Source organism: Cherax quadricarinatus, chromosome 13 (assembly GCF_038502225.1).
Source record: "Cherax quadricarinatus isolate ZL_2023a chromosome 13, ASM3850222v1, whole genome shotgun sequence".
In the NCBI taxonomy this organism is placed as follows: Eukaryota; Metazoa; Arthropoda; class Malacostraca; order Decapoda; family Parastacidae; genus Cherax; species Cherax quadricarinatus.
In genome coordinates this window covers 24,338,907-24,362,572 of record NC_091304.1, presented here as the reverse complement: position 1 = coordinate 24,362,572, position 23,666 = coordinate 24,338,907, and the positions used below count along the sequence as shown (strand labels likewise).

Here is a 23,666-nt window from a genome sequence, read left to right as displayed (position 1 = left end):
ACTGACCACCACTTATCAAGGCTGAGGGACTGACCACCACTTATCAAGGCTGAGGGACTGACCGCCACCTATCAAGGCTGAGGGACTGACCACCACCTATCAAGGCTGATGAACTGACCACCACCTATCAAGGCTGAAGGACTGACCACCACCTATCAAGGCTGAGGGACTGACCACCACCTATCAAGGCTGAGGGACTGACCACCACTTATCAAGGCTGAGGGACTGACCACCACTTATCAAGGCTGAGGGACTGACCGCCACCTATCAAGGCTGAGGGACTGACCACCACTTATCAAGGCTGAGGGACTGACCACCACTTATCAAGGCTGAGGGACTGACCACCACCTATCAAGGTTGAGGGACTGACCACCACTTATCAAGGCTGAGGGACTGACCACCACCTATCAAGGCTGAGGGACTGACCACCACTTATCAAGGCTGAGGGACTGACCACCACCTATCAAGGCTGAGGGACTGACCGTCACCTATCAAGGCTGAGGGACTGACCGCCACCTATCAAGGCTGAGGGACTGACCACCACTTATCAAGGCTGAGGGACTGACCACCACCTATCAAGGCTGAGGGACGGACCGCCACCTATCAAAGCTGAGGGACTGACCACCACCTATCAAGGCTGAGGGACTGACCACCACTTATCAAGGCTGAGGGACTGACCACCGCCTATCAAGGCTGAGGGACTGACCGCTACCTATCAAGGCTGAGGGACTGACCACCACCTATGAAGGCTGAGGGACATAACAGCTTCGATCAAGGCTCAGGGACTGACCACCGCCTTTCAAGGCTGAGGGACTGACCGCCACCTATCAAGGCTGAGGGACTGACCGCCACCTATCAAGGCTGAGGGACTGACCACCACTTATCAAGGCTGAGGGACTGACCACCACCTATCAAGGCTGAGGGACTGATCGCCACCTATCAAAGCTGAGGGACTGACCACCACCTATCAAGGCTGAGGGACTGACCACCACTTATCAAGGCTGAGGGACTGACCACCACCTATCAAGGCTGAGGGACTGACCGCTATCTATCAAGGCTGAGGGACTGACCACCACCTATCAAGGCTGAGGGACTGACCACCACTTATCAAGGCTGAGGGACTGACCACCACTTATCAAGGCTGAGGGACTGACCACCACTTATCAAGGCTGAGGGACTGACCGCCACCTATCAAGGCTATCAGTGTTACATTCTTCTATTTTCGACTGAAGAAGCCTGTGATGTGCGCGATACGTTTAGTTAATAAAGATCCCAAAGTGGCGGACATGTGTCACAGTCAATACCTAGTTAGTACATGACACATGCTACACCACACTGCATACATGACACATGCTACACCACACTGCATACATGACACATGCTACACCACACTGCATACATGACACATGCTACACCACACTACATACATGACACATGCTACACCACAGTGCATACATGACACATGCTACACCACACTACATACATGACACATGCTACACCACACTACATACTTGACACATGCTACACCACAGTACATACATGACACATGCTACACCACACTACATACATGACACATGCTACACCACACTACATACATGACACATGCTACACCACACTACATACATGACACATGCTACACCACAGTGCATACATGACACATGCTACACCACAGTGCATACATGACACATGCTACATCACACTACATACTTGACACATGCTACACCACACTACATACATGACACATGCTACACCACAGTGCATACATGACACATGCTACACCACACTACATACATGACACATGCTACACCACAGTGCATACATGACACATGCTACACCACACTACATACATGACACATGCTACACCACACTACATACATGACACATGCTACACCACAGTGCATACATGACACATGCTACACCACAGTGCATACTTGACACATGCTACACCACAGTGCATACATGACACATGCTACACCACACTACATACATGACACATGCTACACCACAGTGCATACATGACACATGCTACACCACAGTGCATACATGACACATGCTACACCACAGTGCATACATGACACATGCTACACCACAGTGCATACATGACACATGCTACACCACACTACATACATGACACATGCTACACCACACTGCATACATGACACATGCTACACCACACTACATACATGACACATGCTACACCACACTACATACATGACACATGCTACACCACAGTGCATACATGACACATGCTACACCACACTACATACATGACACATGCTACACCACAGTGCATACATGACACATGCTACACCACACTACATACATGACACATGCTACACCACACTGCATACATGACACATGCTACACCACACTGCATACATGACACATGCTACACCACAGTGCATACATGACACATGCTACACCACAGTACATACATGACACATGCTACACCACACTACATACATGACACATGCTACACCACAGTGCATACATGACACATGCTACACCACACTACATACATGACACATGCTACACCACAGTGCATACATGACACATGCTACACCACAGTGCATACATGACACATGCTACACCACAGTGCATATATGACACATGCTACACCACAGTACATACATGACACATGCTACACCACACTACATACATGACACATGCTACATCACACTGCATACATGACACATGCTACACCACACTGCATACATGACACATGCTACACCACAGTGCATACTTGACACATGCTACACCACAGTGCATACATGACGCATGCTACACCACACTGCATACATGACACATGCTACACCACAGTGCATACATGACACATGCTACACCACACTGCATACATGACACATGCTACACCACAGTGCATACATGACACATGCTACACCACACTGCATGCATGACACATGCTACACCACACTACATACATGACACATGCTACACCACAGTGCATACATGACACATGCTACACCACACTACATACATGACACATGCTACACCACACTACATACATGACACATGCTACACCACAGTGCATACATGACACATGCTACACCACACTACATACATGACACATGCTACACCACAGTGCATACATGACACATGCTACACCACACTACATACATGACACATGCTACACCACACTACATACATGACACATGCTACACCACACTACATACATGACACATGCTACACCACAGTGCATACATGACACATGCTACACCACAGTGCATACATGACACATGCTACACCACACTACATACATGACACATGCTACACCACAGTGCATACATGACACATGCTACACCACACTGCATACATGACACATGCTACACCACAGTGCATACATGACACATGCTACACCACACTACATACATGACACATGCTACACCACACTGCATACATGACACATGCTACACGACAGTACATACATGACACATGCTACACCACAGTGCATACATGACACATGCTACACCACACTACATACATGACACATGCTACACCACAGTGCATACATGACACATGCTACACCACACTGCATACTTGACACATGCTACACCACAGTGCATACATGACACATGCTACACCACAGTGCATACATGACACATGCTACACCACAGTACATACTTGACACATGCTACACCACACTACATACATGACACATGCTACACCACAGTACATACATGACACATGCTACACCACACTACATACATGACACATGCTACACCACACTACATACATGACACATGCTACACCACACTGCATACATGACACATGCTACACCATACTGCATACATGACACATGCTACACCACACTGCATACATGACACATGCTACACCACACTGCATACATGACACATGCTACACCACAGTGCATACTTGACACATGCTACACCACACTGCATACATGACACATGCTACACCACACTGCATACATGACACATGCTACACCACACTGCATACATGACACATGCTACACCACAGTGCACACATGACACATGCTACACCACAGTGCATACATGACACATGCTACACCACAGTGCATACATGACACATGCTACACCACACTGCATACATGACACATGCTACACCACACTGCATACATGACACATGCTACACCACACTGCATACATGACACATGCTACACCACACTACATACATGACACATGCTACACCACACTGCATACATGACACATGCTACACCACACTACATACACGACACATGCTACACCACACTACATACATGACACATGCTACACCACAGTGCATACATGACACATGCTACACCACACTACATACATGACACATGCTACACCACACTGCATACATGACACATGCTACACCACAGTGCATACATGACACATGCTACACCACACTGCATACATGACACATGCTACACCACAGTGCATACATGACACATGCTACACCACACTACATACATGACACATGGTACACCACAGTGCATACATGACACATGCTACACCACAGTACATACATGACACATGCTACACCACACTACATACATGACACATGCTACACCACACTGCATACATGACACATGCTACACCACACTGCATACATGACACATGCTACACCACAGTGCATACATGACACATGCTACACCACAGTGCATACATGACACATGCTACACCACAGTACATACATGACACATGCTACACCACACTACATACATGACACATGCTACACCACACTGCATACATGACACATGCTACACCACACTACATACATGACACATGCTACACCACAGTGCATACATGACACATGCTACACCATACTGCATACATGACACATGCTACACCACACTGCATACATGACACATGCTACACCACACTGCATACATGACACATGCTACACCACACTACATACATGACACATGCTACACCACACTGCATACATGACACATGCTACACCATACTGCATACATGACACATGCTACACCACACTGCATACATGACACATGCTACACCACACTGCATACATGACACATGCTACACCACACTACATACATGACACATGCTACACCACACTACATACATGACACATGCTACACCACACTGCATACATGACACATGCTACACCACACTACATACATGACACATGCTACACCACACTACATACATGACACATGCTACACCACACTGCATGCATGACACATGCTACACCACACTACATACATGACACATGCTACACCACACTACATACATGACACATGCTACACCACACTGCATACATGACACATGCTACACCACACTACATACATGACACATGCTACACCACAGTGCATACATGACACATGCTACACCACAGTGCATACATGACACATGCTACACCACACTACATACATGACACATGCTACACCACAGTGCATACATGACACATGCTACACCACAGTGCATACATGACACATGCTACACCACAGTGCATACATGACACATGCTACACCACAGTGCATACATGACACATGCTACACCACACTACATACATGACACATGCTACACCACACTACATACATGACACATGCTACACCACACTACATACATGACACATGCTACACCACACTACATACATGACACATGCTACACCACACTACATACATGACACATGCTACACCACACTGCATACATGACACATGCTACACCACACTGCATACATGACACATGCTACACCACACTGCATACATGACACATGCTACACCACAGTGCATACGTGACACATGCTACACCACACTGCATACATGACACATGCTACACCACACTACATACATGACACATGCTACACCACACTACATACATGACACATGCTACACCACACTGCATACATGACACATGCTACACCACACTGCATACATGACACATGCTACACCACACTGCATACATGACACATGCTACACCACAGTGCATACATGACACATGCTACACCACACTGCATACATGACACATGCTACACCACAGTGCATGACGATGAGATGGAGGTATTGTTAGCAAGGTAATGAATGTCAGATTGATGACCTTGATCCAGTAACCTGATAACGTCACCACTAGGTCATCAAAAATGTCACCACCCAGTCATCAATATTGTCACCACCCATTCATCAATAACGTCACCACCCAGTCATCAATAATGTCACCACCCAGTCATCAATAACGTCACCACCCAATCAACAATAACGTCAGCACCCAGTCATCAATAATGTCACCACCCAATCAACAATCATCAATAATGTCACCACCCAATCAACAATCATCAATAATGTCACCACCCAATCAACAATCATCAATAATATCACCACCCAGTCATTAATAACATCACCACTCAGTTATCAATAACGTCACCACCCAGTCATCAATAACGTCACCACCCAGTCATCAATAACGTCACCACCCAGTCATCAATAACGTCACCACCCAGTCATCAATAACGTCACCACCCAGTCATCAATAACGTCACCACCCAGTCATCAATAACGTCACCACCCAGTCATCAACAACATGACCAGCCCTTCCTCCACCTCACCAGGTTTTTGTATATGTTATGGTGTCAAATATGTTATATACACAAAGAATAAAAGGGCACAATACAGTGACTGGAACAATACATATATAATCCGCACATAAGAAACTGCAATTTATAATGACGTTTTGGTCCGGTCATTAATTAGTCACACCGGGCTGTTGTGTGACTAGTTCATGGTTCATGTCAGACCGAAACATCGTCAAAAGTTTCAGTCTCCTATGTGCGGGTTATGTGTACATGTTATGTACACATTCAGACTTTCAGAGAACCTCTGTGGCCTGAACTCAGGGCTCTGGCCACATAGATTTGAGATTTGAGAGCCTCATACCAGCGACAACACCGCCCACAGATACCAGAAATTTAACCCCGACTCTTTCTGCACCAGCACCTCTGACACTCAGTACGAGCTTTGTGTAAATGGTGAAAGTAGCAGACGAGCTTGTTGGGTTGGGGATGACTCACTCCATCGTGCACACTAGACCGACGACCTTCTACAAGACGTCTACGACAAATGTAGTTAACTGATACACCACTTGTGATGAAGAAGACTCCCGCACCCTTGTCATAGGGTTCTAAACGGTACATCACCAGTACAAACTCCTACACTCCGGAAATCAGTGACCAATCACCATTAAGCAAAGGCCCGTGTCAGGACGTCGTTCCTGGTGAATATATCATCATTATCATCATATGCCATGAACTGGGGTCCCTTGTCATAGGCCTATGAACAATACCTCCGCTGGTATATCAGCCATCCTCCTTCGACAGGTAGTGTCGGGACATTTTCTTTCAAAGACTCATGTCAGGATATTGATCTAACAAATGTATTAGTATTATCGTCATCATGCCATTTATTGACTTCCCAATGCCCCTATGTGAACGAAACGTTGTCTTTAAATGAAGGTTTACCGTGAAAAGCACTGCCGGGGGCCTACTGACTGTCATTAGCGCAGTTCTAGGCGCATCTGACACATGGGTGGGGAGAAGTTGAGACAAGACACATAAGAGAAGGGAAGAAATTGTGAGACAAGACACATATGAGAGGGGAAGAAGTTGTGAGACAAGACACATAAGAGAGGGGTGAAGTTGTGAGAAAAGGCACAAGAGTGGGGAGGAAGTTGTAAGACAAGACACATAAGAGAGGGGTGAAGTTGTGAGACAAGACACATAAGAGAGGGGTAGAAGTTGTGAGACAAGACACATAAGAGAGGAGTGAAGTTGTGAGACAAGACACATAAAAGCGTTAAGGAAGTTGTGAGACAAGACACATAAGAAAGGGAAAGAAGTTGTGAGACAAGTCACATAAGAGAAGGGAAAAGTTGAGAGACATGACACATAAAAGAGGGGTAGAAGTTGTGAGACAAGACACATAAGAGAGGGGAAGAAGTTGTGAGACAAGACACATAAGAGAGGGGAAGAAGTTGTGAGACAAGACACATAAGAGAGGGGAAGAAGTTGTGAGACAAGACACATAAGAGAGGGGAAGAAGTTATGAGACAAGACACATAAGAGAGGGGTGAAGTTGTGAGACAAGACACATAAGAGAGGGGAAGAAGTTGTGAGACAAGACACATAAGAGAGGGGAAGAAGTTGTGAGACAAGACACATAAGAGAGGGGAAGAAGTTGTGAGACAAGACACATAAGAGAGGGGAAGAAGTTGTGAGACAAGACACATAAGAGGGGTGAAGTTGTGAGACAAGACACATAAGAGAAGGGTAGAAGTTGAGAGACAAGACATAAGGGTACTACTGCCCCTGATAATGGAGGTAAGCGCATTCTTGTGGTTGGTGACTCTCAGGTAAGATACATTGACCGTGCTTTTTGTAATAGGAATAAGAAGATGAGAGATAGAGTGTGCTTCCCTGGAGCTGGTGTTGGGGACATTGTCAACAGGCTGGATAATATCATGTCAGGTAATGGGAGCAAGCCCATTATCTGTCTCAGTGCTGGTGGAAATGATATTGGGAAGGGTAGGAGAGAAGAGCTGCTAGATAAGTACAGGTCAGCTATAGATTTCATTAAGTCTAAGGGAGGGATCCCAATCATATGTAGCATCTTGCCTAGAAGGGGAGTAGGAAATGAATGGTTGTCTAGGGCAATTGGTGTAAATTGCTGGCTAGACAGATACTGCAAGGAACATGCAATCCCATTCATTGACAACTGGAACAACTTTTATGGCAAACATGATATGTATGCAAGGGATGGGGTACATCTCTCTGGGGCTGGGGTGGTAGCACTTGCAGACTCGATTGAGAAGGCCATTGGTGAAATGCCTATGATTTTAAACTGATGGAAGATAGAGGTATGGGTGTGTGTGGGAAACAAGCAGGTTGCAACACTTGGGTTGGAAACAGTAAATGTATAAAAGGCATTCAGCATGAAGTTATAAATAAAGACAATAGATCAGGTCAGCAAACAAAGGGGGACAGCAGAGGGCAGCAAGGGACTAGCTCCCTTAAGGTTTACTATACTAATAGCAGGAGTGTAAGAAATAAGATAGATGAGCTAAGATTAATTGCAAGTGCAGGAGACATAGATATTATTGCTATAACAGAGACCTGGCTCAATCTGAAAGATAGAGAGATGCCCTCTGAATGTCACATACAAGGCTATAAATTATTCCACACTGACAGGGTCAACAGGAAAGGTGGTGGAGTAGCGATGTATGTCAGAGACAATTTAAATTGTTGTGTTAGACAAGATATTAAATTAGAAGCGTCAGCCACTGAATCTGTTTGGTTACAGCTTCTCGAGGGCCGAGAAAAACTAATTTTGGGTGTGATTTACAGGGCCCCAAATCTTGATAGGGAGTGCAGTAAACTTCTATGGGACGAAATTCGTAAGGCATCTACATACGAAAATGTTGTGCTAATGGGAGATTTCAACTATAGACAGATTGACTGGAGCAATTTGACAGGAAATTTAGAGTCAGGTGACTTTCTTGATACGATCCAGGATTGTTTTTTAAAACAGTTTGTGACAGAGCCAACTAGGGGAAATAACCTCCTTGACTTGGTTCTTGCCAGTAGGGAAACACTAATTAATAATCTTGAGGTTCATGATGAGCTTGGGGAAAGTGATCACAAATCACTCAGTTTTAATATATCATGGAATTCCCCTAATAATGGCAATCAAGTCTCCGTCCCTGACTTTCGCTTGGCTGATTTCATAGGACTGAAAAATTACTTAGGTGGGCTGAACTGGAATGACCTGACTAAGGGTCAGGTAGGTGGTGATGGTTGCCGATATGATGCTTTCCAGGGCATAGTTCTAGCTGCTCAGTCAAATTATGTTCCAAATAGGGAAATCAGATCAAACAAAAATGATCCTAAATGGATGAACAATAGATTAAAATATCTGATTGGTCAAAAGAGAGGCATATATAGGCAAATCAAAAGAGGAGAGGGGCAATTGAGAAATCGATATATTCAGTTAAAGAGAGAAATAAAAAAGGGAATTAGAGAAGCAAAAAGAGATTATGAGGTTAAAGTTGCAAGAGAATCGAAGACTAACCCAAAAGGATTCTTTCAGGTATACAGAAGTAAGATCAGGGACAAGATAGGCCCACTCAAAAGTTCCTCGGGTCAGCTCACTGACAGTGATAAGGAAATGTGTAGAATTTTTAACACATACTTCCTCTCAGTTTTTACACAGGAGGATACCAGCGATATTCCAGTAATGATAAATTATGTAGAACAGGACGATAATAAACTGTGTACTATTAGGGTCACAAGTGACATGGTCCTTAGGCAAATAGATAAATTAAAACCTAACAAATCCCCAGGCCCTGATGAACTGTATGCAAGGGTTCTAAAGGAATGTAAAGAGGAGCTTAGCACACCTTTGGCTAATCTTTTCAACATATCACTACAAACTGGCATGGTGCCAGATAAGTGGAAAATGGCAAATGTGATACCTATTTTCAAAACAGGTGACAGGTCCTTAGCTTCGAACTATAGACCAATAAGCCTAACCTCCATAGTGGGAAAATTTATGGAATCAATAATTGCCGAGGCAGTTCGTAGCCACCTTGAAAAGCATAAATTAATCAACGAATCTCAGCATGGTTTTACAAAGGGGCGTTCCTGCCTTACGAATTTATTAACTTTTTTCACTAAGGTATTTGAGGAGGTAGATCATGGTAATGAATATGATATTGTGTATATGGACTTCAGTAAGGCTTTTGACAGGGTCCCACATCAGAGACTATTGAGGAAAATTAAAGCACATGGAATAGGAGGAGAAATTTTTTCCTGGATAGAGGCATGGTTGACAAATAGGCAGCAGAGAGTTTGCATAAATGGGGAGAAATCAGAGTGGGGAAGTGTCACGAGCGGTGTTCCACAGGGGTCAGTGTTGGGCCCCCTGCTGTTCACAATCTACATAAACGACATAGATGAGGGCATAAAGAGCGACATCGGCAAGTTTGCCGATGACACCAAAATAGGCCGTCGAATTCATTCTGACGAGGACATTCGAGCACTCCAGGAAGATTTGAATAGACTGATGCAGTGGTCGGAGAAGTGGCAGATGCAGTTTAATATAGACAAATGCAAAGTTCTAAATGTTGGACAGGACAATAACCATGCCACACATAAACTAAATAATGTAGATCTTAATATTACGGATTGCGAAAAAGATTTAGGAGTTCTGGTTAGCAGTAATCTGAAACCAAGACAACAGTGCATAAGTGTTCGCAATAAAGCTAATAGAATCCTTGGCTTCATATCAAGAAGCATAAATAATAGGAGTCCTCAGGTTGTTCTTCAACTCTATACATCCTTGGTTAGGCCTCATTTAGATTATGCTGCACAGTTTTGGTCACCTTATTACAGAATGGATATAAATTCTCTGGAAAATGTACAAAGGAGGATGACAAAGTTGATCCCATGTATCAGAAACCTTCCCTATGAGGATAGACTAAGGGCCCTGAATCTGCACTCTCTAGAAAGACGTAGAATTAGGGGGGATATGATTGAGGTGTATAAATGGAAGACAGGAATAAATAAAGGGGATGTAAATAGTGTGCTGAAAATATCTAGCCTAGACAGGACTCGCAGCAATGGTTTTAAGTTGGAAAAATTCAGATTCAGGAAGGATATAGGAAAGTACTGGTTTGGTAATAGAGTTGTGGATGAGTGGAACAAACTCCCAAGTACCGTTATAGAGGCCAGAACGTTGTGTAGCTTTAAAAATAGGTTGGATAAATACATGAGTGGATGTGGGTGGGTGTGAGTTGGACCTGATAGCTTGTGCTACCAGGTCGGTTGCCGTGTTCCTCCCTTAAGTCAATGTGACCTGACCTGACTAGGTTGGGTGCATTGGCTTAAGCCGGTAGGAGACTTGGACCTGCCTCGCATGGGCCAGTAGGCCTTCTGCAGTGTTCCTTCGTTCTTATGTTCTTATGTTCTTATAAGAGAGGGGTGAAGTTGTGAGACAAGACACATAAGAGAGGGGTGAAGTTGTGAGACAAGACACATAAGAGTGAGGAGGAAGTTGTGAGACAAAACACATAAGAAAGGAAGAAGTTGAGAGACAAGACACATAAGAGTGGGGAAGAAGTTGAGAGACAAGACACATAAGAGAGGGGAAGAAGTTGTGAGACAAGACACATAAGAGAGGGGTGAAGTTGTGAGACAAGACACATAAGAGTGAGGAGGAAGTTGTGAGACAAAACACATAAGAAAGGAAGAAGTTGACAGACAAGACACATAAGAGTGGGGAAGAAGTTGTGAGACAAGACACATAAGAGAGGGGAAGAAGTTGTGAGACAAGACACATAAGAGAGGGGTGAAGTTGTGAGACAAGACACATAAGAGAGGGGAAGAAGTTGTGAGACAAGACACATAAGAGAGGGGTGAAGTTGTGAGACAAAACATGTAAGAGTGGGTAGGAAGTTGTAAGACAAGACACATAAGAGAGGGGTGAAGTTGTGAGACAAGACACATAAGAGAGCGGTAGAAGTTGTGAGATAAGACACATACAATAGGGTTGAAGTTGTGAGACAAGACACATAAGAGAGGGGAAGAAGTTGTGAGACAAGACACATAAAAGAGGGGTGAAGTTGTGAGACAAGACCCATAAGAGTGAGGAGGAAGTTGTGAGACAAGACACATAAGAGAGGGGAAGAAGTTGTGAGACAAGGCACATAAGAGAGGGGTGAAGTTGTGAGACAAGACATATAAGAGTGGGGATGAAGTTGTGAGACAAGACACATAAGAGAGGGGAAGAAGTTGTGAGACAAGACACATAAGAGAGGGGAAGAAGTTGTAAGACAAGACACACAAGAGAGGGGTGAAGTTGTGAGACAAGACACATAAGAGGGGTGAAGTTGTGAGACAAGACACATAAGAGAGGAGTGAAGTTGTGAGACAAGACACATAAGAGGGGTGAAGTTGTGAGACAAGACACATAAGAGGGGAAGAATTTGTGAGACAAGACACACAAGAGAGGGGTGAAGTTGTGAGACAAGACCCATAAGAGTGGGGAGGAAGTTGAGAGAAAAGACACATAAGAGAGGGGAAGAAGTTGTGAGACAAGACACATAAGAGAGGGGAAGAAGTTGTGAGACAAGACACATAAGAGAGGGGAAGAAGTTGTGAGACAAGACACATAAGAGAGGGGTGAAGTTGTGAGACAAGACACATAAGAGAGGGGAAGAAGTTGTGAGACAAGACACATAAGAGAGGGGTGAAGTTGTGAGACAAGACACATAAGAGTGGGGACTAAGTTGTAAGACAAAACACATAAGAGAGGGGTAGAAGTTGTGAAACAAGACACATAAGAGAGGTGAAGTTGTGAGACAAGAACCACAAGAGTGGGGAAGTTGTGTGACAAGACACAAAAGAGAGGGGAAGAAGTTGTGAGACAAGACATATAAGAGAGGGGAAGAAGTTTTGATACAAGTCACATAAGAGAGGGGTGAAGTTGTGAGACAAGACACATAAGAGAGGGGAAGAAGTTGTGAGACAAGACACATAAGAGAGGGGAAGAAGTTGTGAGACAAGACACATAAGAGAGGGGAAGAAGTTGTGAGACAAGACACATAAGAGAGGGGTGAAGTTGTGAGACAAGACACATAAGAGAGCGGTAGAAGTTGTGAGACAAGACACATAAGAGAGGGGTGAAGTTGTGAGACACATCACATAAGAGAGGGGAAGAAGTTGTGAGACAAGACATAAGAGAGGGGATGAAGTTGTGAGACAAGACACATAAGAGTGGGGAGGAAGTTGTGAGACAAGACACATAAGAGAGGGGAAGAAGTTGTGAGACAAGACACATAAGAGTGGGGAAGAAGCTGTGAGACAAGACACATAAGAGTGGGAAGTTGTGAGACAAGACACATAAGAGTGGGGAGGAAGTTGTGAGACAAAATACATAAGTGAGGGGAAGAAGTTGTGAGACAAGACACATAAGAGAGGGGAAGAAATGAGACAAGACATATAAGAGTTGGGAGGAAGTTGTAAGACAACACACATAAGAGAGGGGAGAAGTTGTGAGACAAGACACATAAGAGAGGGGTAGAAGTTGTGAGACAACACACATAAGAGAGGGGAAGAACTTGTGAGACAAGACGCATAAGAGTGGGAAGGAAGTTGTGAGAGAAGACACATAAGAGAGGAGAAGAAGTTGTGAGACAAGACACATAAGAGAGGGGAGAAGTTGTGAGACAAGACACATAAGAGAGGGGTAGAAGTTGTGAGACAACACACATAAGAGAGGGGAAGAACTTGTGAGACAAGACGCATAAGAGAGGGGAGAAGTTGAGAGACAAGACACATAAGAGAGGGGAAGAAGTTGTGAGGCAAGACACATAAGAGAGGGGTGAAATTGTGAGACAAGACACATAAGAGAGGGGAAGAAGTTGTGTGACAAGACACATAAGAGAGGGGTGAAATTGTGAGACAAGACACATGAGAGAGGGGAAGAAGTTGTGAGACAAGACACATAAGAAAGGGGAGGAAGTTGTGAGACAAGACACATAAGAGTGGGAGGGAAGTTGTAAGACAAGACACATAAGAGAGGGGTGAAGTTGTGAGACAAGATATATAAGAGAGGGGTAAAAGTTACGAGACAAGACCCATAAGAGTGGGGAGGAAGTTGTGAGACAAGACACATAAGAGAGGGGAAGAAGTTGTGAGACAAGACACATAAGAGAGAGGAAGAAGTTGTGAGACAACACACATAGGAGAGGGATGAAGTTGTGAGACAAGACACATAAGAGAGGGGAAGAAGTTGTGAGACAAGACACATAAGAGAGGGGTGAAGTTGTGAGACAAGACACATAAGAGTGGGGAGGAAGTTGTAAGACAAGACACATAAGAGAGGGGTGAAGTTGTGAGACAAGACACATAAGAGAGAGGTAGAAGTTGTGAGACAAGACACATAAGAGAGGGGAAGAAGTTGTGAGACAAGACACATAAGAGAGGGGTGAAGTTGTGAGACAAGACACATAAGAGGGGAGAAGTTGTGAGACAAGACACATAAGAGAGGGGTGAAGTTGTGAGACATGGCACACAAGAGTGGGGAAGAAGTTGTGAGACAAGACACATAAGAGTGGGGAGGAAGTTTGAGACAAGACACTTAAGAGAGGTGTGAAGTTGTGACACAAGACACATAAGAGTGGGGAAGAAGTTGTGAGACAAGACACATAAGAGTGGGAAGATGTGAGACAATACACATAAGAGAGGGGAAGAAGTTGTGAGACAAGACACATAAGAGAGGGGTGAAGTTGTGAGACAAGACACATAAGAGAGGGGAAGAAGTTGTGAGACAAGACACATAAGAGAGGGGTGAAGTTGTGAGACAAGACACATAAGAGAGGGGTGAAGTTGTGAGACAAGACACATAAGAGAGGGGAAGAAGTTGTGAGACAAGACACATAAGAGAGGGGAAGAAGTTGTGAGACAAGACACATAAGAGAGGGGAAGAAGTTGTGAGACAAGACACATAAGAGAGGGGTGAAGTTGTGAGACAAGACCCATAAGAGTGGGGAGGAAGTTGTGAGACAAGACATATAAGAGAGGGGAAGAAGTTGTGAGACAAGACATAAGAGAGGGGAAGAAATTGTGAGACAAGACACATAAGAGAGGGGAGGATGTTGTGAGACAAGACACATAAGAGAGGGGTGAAGTTGTGAGACAAGACACATAAGAGAGGGGAAGAAGTTGTGAGACAAGACACATAAGAGAGGGGTGAAGTTGTGAGACAAGACACATAAAAGTGGGGAGGAAGTTGTGAGACAAGACACATAAGAGAGGGGTGAAGTTGTGAGACAAGACACATAAGAGAGGGGTAGAAGTTGTGAGACAAGACACATAAGAGAGGGGAAGAAGTTGTGAGACAAGACACATAAGAGAGGGGAAGAAGTTGTGAGACAAGACACATAAGAGAGGGGAAGAAGTTGTGAGACAAGACACATAAGAGAGGGGAAGAAGTTGTGAGACAAGACACATAAGAGAGGGGAAGAAGTTGTGAGACAAGACACATAAGAGAGGGGTGAAGTTGTGAAACAAGACATATAAGAGAGGGGAAGAAGTTGTGAGACAAGACACATAAGAGAGGGGAAGAAGTTGTGAGACAAGACACATAAGAGAGGGGTGAAGTTGTGAGACAAGACACATAAGAGAGCGGTAGAAGTTGTGAGACAAGACACATAAGAGATGGGAAGAAGTTGTGAGACAAGACACGTAAGAGAAGGGTGAAGTTGTGAGACAAGACACATAAGAGTGGGGAGGAAGTTGTGAGACAAGACACATAAGAGAGGGGAAGAAGTTGTGAGACAAAACACGTAAGAGTGGGGAAGAAGTTGTGAGACAAGAGACACAAGAGAGTGGTGAAGTTGTGAGACAAGACACATAAGAGAGGGGTGAAGTTGTGAGACAAGACACATAAGAGGGGTGAAGTTGTGAGACAAGACACATAAGAGAGGGGTGAAGTTGTGAGACAAGACACATAAGAGAGGGGAAGAAGTTGTGAGACAAGACACATAAGAGAGGGGTGAAGTTGTGAGACAAGACACATAAGAGTGGGGAGGAAGTTGTGAGACAAGACACATAAGAGAGGGGAAGAAGTTGTGAGACAAGACACATAAGAGAGGGGAAGAAGTTGTGAGACAAGACACATAAGAGAGGGGTGAAGTTGTGAGACAAGACACATAAGAGAGGGGAGGAAGTTGTGAGACAAGACACATAAGAGAGGGGTGAAGTTGTGAGACAAGACACATAAGAGAGGGGAGGAAGTTGTGAGACAAGACACCTAAGAGAGGGGAGGAAGTTGTGAGACAAGAAACATAAGAAAGGGGTGAAGTTGTGAGACATGACATAAGAGTGGTGAAGAAGTTGTGAGACAAGACACATAAGAGGTGTGAAGTTGTGAGACAAGACACATAAGAGTGGGGAAGAAGTTGTGAGACAAGACACATAAGAGTGGGGAAGAAGTTGTGAGACAAGACACATAAGAGTGGGGAAGAAGTTGTGAGACAAGACACATAAGAGTGGGGAAGAAGTTGTGAGACAAGACATGTAAGAGTGGGAAGTTGTGAGACAAGACACATAAGAGTGGGGAAGAAGTTGTGAGACAAAACACATAAGAGAGGGGAAGAAGTTGTGAGACAAGACACATAAGAGACGGGTGAAGTTGTGAGACAAGACACATATGAGAGGGGTGAAGTTGTGAGACAAGACACATAAGAGAGGGGAAGAAGTTATGAGACAAGACACATAAGAGAGGGGCATACGTTTTGAGAATAGACACATAAGAGTGGGGTGAAGTTGTGAGACAAGACACATATGTGTGGGGTGAAGTTGTGAGACAAGACTCATAAGAGAGGGGAAGAAGTTGTGAGACAAGACAAATAAGAGTGGGGAAGAAGTTGTGAGACAAGACACATAAGAGAGGGGGAGAAGTTGTAAGACAAGACACATAAGAGAGGGGTGAAGTTGTGAGACAAGACACATAAGAGAGGGGTGAAGTTGTGAGACAAAACTCATAAGAGTGGGGAGGAAGTTGTGAGACAAGACACATAAGAGAGGGGAAGAAGTTGTGAGACAAGACACATAAGAGAGGGGAAGAAGTTGTGAGACAAGACACATAAGAGTGGGGAAGAAGTTGTGAGACAAGACACATAAGAGAGGGGAAGAAGTTGTGAGACAAGACACAAAAGAGAGGGGAAGAAGTTGTGAGACAAGACACATAAGAGAGGGGAAGAAGTTGTGAGACAAGACACATAAGAGAGGGGAAGAAGTTGTGAGACAAGACACATAAGAGAGGGGAAGAAGTTGTGAGACAAGACACATAAGAGAGGGGAAGAAGTTGTGAGACAAGACACATAAGAGAGGGGAAGTTGTGAGACAAGACACATAAGGGGTGTGAAGTTGTGAGACAAGACACATAATTGTTGAAGAAATTGTGAGACAAGACACATAAGAGAGGGGTGAAGTTGTGAGACAAGACACATAAGAGAGGGGAGGAAGTTGTGAGACAAGAAACATAAGAGAGGGGTGAAGTTGTGAGAGAAAACACATTAGAGAGGGGAAGAAGTTGTGAGACAAGACACATAAGAGAGGGGAAGAAATTGTGAGACAAGACACATAAGAGAGGGGAGGAAGTTGTGAGACAAGAAACATAAGAGAGGGGTGAAGTTGTGAGACAAGACACATAAGAGGTGTGAAGTTGTGAGACAAGACACATAAGAGTGGGGAAGAAGTTGTGAGACAAGACACATAAGAGTGGGGAAGAAGTTGTGAGACAAGACACATAAGAGTGGGGAAGAAGTTGTGAGACAAGACACATAAGAGAGGTTAAGAAGTTGTGAGACAAGACACATTAGAGAGGGGAAGAAGTTGTGAGACAAGACACATAAGAGAGGGGAAGAAGTTGTGAGACAAGACACATAAGAGAGGGGAAGAAGTTGTGAGACAAGACACATAAGAGAGGGGAAGAAGTTGTGAGACAAGACACATAAGAGAGGGGAAGAAGTTGTGAGACAAGACACATAAGAGAGGGGAGGAAGTTGTGAGACAAGACACATAAGAGAGGGGAAGGAAGTTGTGAGACAAGACACATAAGAGAGGGGAGGAAGTTGTGAGACAAGACACATAAGAGAGGGGAAGGAAGTTGTGAGACAAGACACATAAGAGAGGGGAAGGAAGTTGTGAGACAAGACACATAAGAGAGGGGAGGAAGTTGTGAGACAAGACACATAAGAGAGGGGAAGGAAGTTGTGAGACAAGACACATAAGAGAGGGGAAGGAAGTTGTGAGACAAGACACATAAGAGAGGGGAAGGAAGTTGTGAGACAAGACACATAAGAGAGGGGAAGGAAGTTGTGAGACAAGACACATAAGAGAGGGGAAGGAAGTTGTGAGACAAGACACATAAGAGAGGGGAGGAAGTTGTGAGACAAGACACATAAGAGAGGGGAGGAAGTTGTGAGACAAGACACATAAGAGAGGGGAAGAAGTTGTGAGACAAGACACATAAGAGAGGGGTGAAGTTGTGAGACAAGACACATAAGAGAGGGGTGAAGTTGTGAGACAAGACACATAAGAGAGGGGTGAAGTTGTGAGACAAAGCACATAAGAGAGGGGAAGGAAGTTGTGAGGTTCACAAAGAGCTTTGTTCTATGAGATCACAAAAGAACTCTGAGAAATACAAAGTCAATACCAATGAACATACTAGCACATGGATGGCAATAGTTGAATTACAACTCTAGGATGGAACAGTAGACCTATTGCAGTGTTATATTTTATATTCAGTAACATCATAATTAAACAAGTTACACAGGAACAAGTTTGCAGAAATAACGCAAGTTATGCAAGAGAGTAATATAAGTTGCAGAGACTTACACAAGAGTTATTCTTAAGTTAAGTAAGGAACACAAACTAAGAAGAATATCTGAGATTGCATAAGAATAATCTTCAACCATAAAGTATAACTTACAAGACTATGAGTGTAGAGGAGAACATATTATCTGAGGGAGAGGAGCCTTGTTCACACCACCAGCAACACACACACACTACTCCACCTTCTCCCCACAACACTCAGGTGTCGCCAACACCAGCTGCTATGTTGCCATTTAGAAAATAATAAAAACACTTATGAATATAATTTTAAGTATAGTTTAAAATGGTAGCTTTCCATGATTTCTCCAGAATATGACAATTATATCTCGTTGTTATGAAAGCCGTTCACATGAAGCATTATACATATATACATATATATAAATATATATATATATATATATATATATATATATATATATATATATATATATATATATATATATATATATATATATATATATATATATATATATATATATATATATATATATTTATTTATATATATATTAATATATTTGAAATAAGTTGACATATAACTGTTACCATGAGATTTGAAGTGAGAAAGTAAGTTGATGGAGGAGACCTCAGGTTGAGGATCTGATCTTTTTATTGACTCTGAAAGAATGCCTGTGAGGCAGAATTCAGAGAGTTTCAGCATCTTTGAGCTCTTAGGTAGGATGAACGTACCTGTCTCAGAGACCTGACTTCCTTGCATGACACAGCCACGCCCACCCACCCACCTCACCTTCAACAAGTTATCTCTCCACATTACATATCCTCCTCACTATAGATCTGTGTGTGAGACATCAGCTCACCACACCCTCCACTGTATACAGACCAGTGGTGGTGGCCAGACATAGAGTTACTTGGAATTTTCGCCTGCAGCCCAAGAGTCAAGGCTGGCCCTGAGAACACCTGAGTCTACTGTGTTGAAACCAGCACCATCGTTAACTACAAACCACACACCACTTGATGTACAAAATTCACTGTGCCTGGTAGACAACGCTCTTGCTTTACACACTAAGTGTTCGTGGTTCGATCCCTGACAAGGGTGGAAAACATTGGGCGTGTTTCCTTAAACTTGTTGTCCCCGTTCACCTAGGAAGCAAGTAGGTACCTGGGTGTTAGTCGACTGGTAATGGTCGCGTCCTGGGGAACAAGATTGAGGACTCCAATGGAAATAAGACAGAGTCCCTGGATGACGGACTGGTTTTCTTGGGTTATCCTGGGTGCCTAACCCTCCTGGGTTAAAAATCCAAACAAAATCTTATCTTATCTTATCTTATCTAACTTCATTTCAACTTGACTCCTCTTGAAAACATCAAACAAATATAAAATGAGAAACTTAGGGAATTTCTTTATGCGAGTGAAGAATTCTGGATTCCAGATATCGAATCAACCCTTTTGTGTCGCAAGCACTGGATCAACCCTCTTGTGTCACAAGCAGTGGATCAACCCTCTTGTGCCACAAGCACTGGATCAACCCTCTTGTGTCACAAGCAGTGGATCAACCCTCTTGTGCCACAAGCACTGGATCAACCCTCTTGTGTCACAAGCAGTGGATCAACCCTCTTGTGCCACAAGCACTGGATCAACCCTCTTGTGTCACAAGCACTGGATCAACCCTCTTGTGTCACAAGCACTGGATCAACCCTCTTGTGCCACAAGCACTGGATGAACCCTCTTGTGTCACAAGCACTGGATGAACCCTCTTGTGTCACAAGCACTGGATCAACCCTCTTGTGTCACAAGCACTGGATCAACCCTCTTGTGCCACAAGCACTGGATCAACCCTCTTGTGTCACAAGCACTGGATCAACCTCTTGTGTCACAAGCACTGGATCAACCCTCTTGTGTCACAAGTAATGGATCAATTCTCTTGTGTCACAAGCACTGAATCAACCCTCTTGTGTCACAAACACTGGATCAACCTCTTGAGTCACAAGCACTGGATCAACCTCTTGTGTCAAAAGTACTGGATTAATCTCTTGTGCCACAAGCACTGGATCAACCCTCTTGTGTCACAAGCACTGGGTCAACCCACTTGTATCACAAGTACTGGATCAACCCTCTTGTTTGACAAGCACTGGATCAACCCTATTGTGTCACAAGCACTGGATCAACCCTCTTGTGTCACAAGCACTGGGTCAACCTCTTGTGACACAAGCACGGGATCAACCCTCTTGTGTCACAAGCACTGGATCAACCTCTTGTGTCACAAACACTGGATCAACCTTATTGTCACAACCACTAGATCAACCCTATTTTGTCACAAGCACTGGATCAACCCTCTTGTGTCACAAGCACTGGATCAACCTCTTGTGTTACAAGCACTGGATAAACTCTATTCTGTCACAAGCACTGGATCAACCTCTTGTGTCACAAGCACTGGATCAACCCTATTGTGTCACAAGCACTGGATCAACCCTCTCGTGTCACAAACACTGGATCAACCCTCTTGTGTCACAAGCACTGGGTCAACCTCTTGTGTCACAAGCACTGGATCAACCCTCTTGTGTCACAAGCACTGGATCAACCTCTTGTGTCACATGCACTGGATCATCCCAATTGTGTCACAAGCACTGGATCAACCTCTTGAGTCACAAGCACTAGATCAACCCTCTTGTGTCACAAGTACTGGATAAATCCTCTTGTGTCACAAGCACTGGATCAACCTCTTCTGTCACAAGCACTGGATCAACCATATTGTGTCAAAAGCACTGGATCAACCCTATTGCGTCACAAGCACTGGATCAACGCTCTTGTATCACAAGCACTGGATCAACCCTCTTGTGTCACAAGCACTAGATGAACCCTATTGTGTCACAAGCACTGGGTCAACTGTCTTGTGTCACAAGCACTGGATCAACGCTCTTGTATCACAAGCACTGGAACAACCCTCTTGTGTCACAAGCACTAGATGAACCCTATTGTGTCACAAGCACTGGGTCAACTCTCTTGTGTCACAAAAACTGGATCAACCTCTTGTGTCACAAATACTGGATCAACCCTATTGTGTCACAAGCACTGGATCAACCCTATTGTGTCACAAGCACTGGATCAACGCTCTTGTATCACAAGCACTGGATCAACCCTCCTGTGTCACAAGCACTGGATTATCCCTATTATGTCACAAGCACTGGATCAACCTCTTGTGTCACAAGCACTGGATCAACCCTCTTGTGTCACAAGTACTACATAAACCCTCTTGTGTCACAAGCACTAGGTCAACCTCTTGTGTCACAAGCACTTGATCAACCCTATTGTGTCAAAAGCACTGGATCAACCCTATTGTGTCACAAGCACTAGAGCAACCCTCTTGTGTCACAAGCACTGGATCAACCTCCTGTGTCACAAGCACTGGATCATCCCTATTTTGTCACAAGCACTGGATCAACCTCTTGTGTCACAAGCACTTGATCAACCCTATTGTGTCACAAGTACCGGATCAACCTCCTGTGTCACAAGCACTGGATTATCCCTATTGTGTCACAAGCACTGGATCATCCTTATTGTGCCACAAGCACTGGATCAACTTCTTGTGTCACAAGCACTGGATCTTCCCTATTGTGTCACAAGCACTGGATCAACCTCTTGTGTCACAAGCACTAGATCATCCCTATTGTGTCACAGGCACTGGATCAACCTCTTGTGTCACAAGCACTGGATCAACCTCTTGTGTCACAAGCACTGGATCAACCTCTTGTGTCACAAGCACTGGATCAACCTCTTGTGTCACAAGCACTGGATCAACCTCTTGTGTCACAAGCACTGGATCATCCCTATTGTGTCACAAGCACTGGATCAACCTTTTGTGTCACAAGCATTGGATCAACCCTCCTGTGTCACAAGTACTGGATCAACCTCTTGTATCACAAGCACTGGATCAACCTCTTGTGTCACAAGCACTGGATCAACCTCTTGTGTCACAAGCACTGGATCAACCTCTTGTGTCACAAGCACTGGATCAACCTCTTGTGTCACAAGCACTAGATCAACCTCTTGTGTCACAAGTACTGGATCAAAATTACGGGTTAAGTGTTTCTGAATGAATGTACTAATATAAAGGTTCCAGTGTGAAAATAATAATAATAATAATAATAATAATAATAATAATAATAATAATAATAATAATAATAATAATAATAATAATAATAATAATAATAATAATAATAATAATAATAATAATAATAATAATAATAATAATAATAATAATAATAATAATAATATAACATAAGGTAAGCGTGTGGCAGTGGACAGAAGCGTCGGACTCA

At 43.9% G+C, this 23,666-nt stretch overlaps 1 protein-coding gene across 1 annotated transcript in view; it reads right to left on the bottom strand.

The window, feature by feature from the left end:
* Nucleotides 1–19,560, bottom strand: part of LOC128688707 (crustacyanin-A1 subunit) — a 116,406-nt gene extending 96,846 nt beyond the window's left edge. The window contains exon 1 of the mRNA XM_053776694.2: nt 19,490–19,560. Coding sequence (XP_053632669.2) covers nt 19,490–19,515 — 26 coding nt within the window. The 5' untranslated portion in view covers nt 19,516–19,560. The remainder of the gene's footprint in view (nt 1–19,489) is intronic.
* Between the last annotated feature and the right edge of the window lie 4,106 nt (nt 19,561–23,666).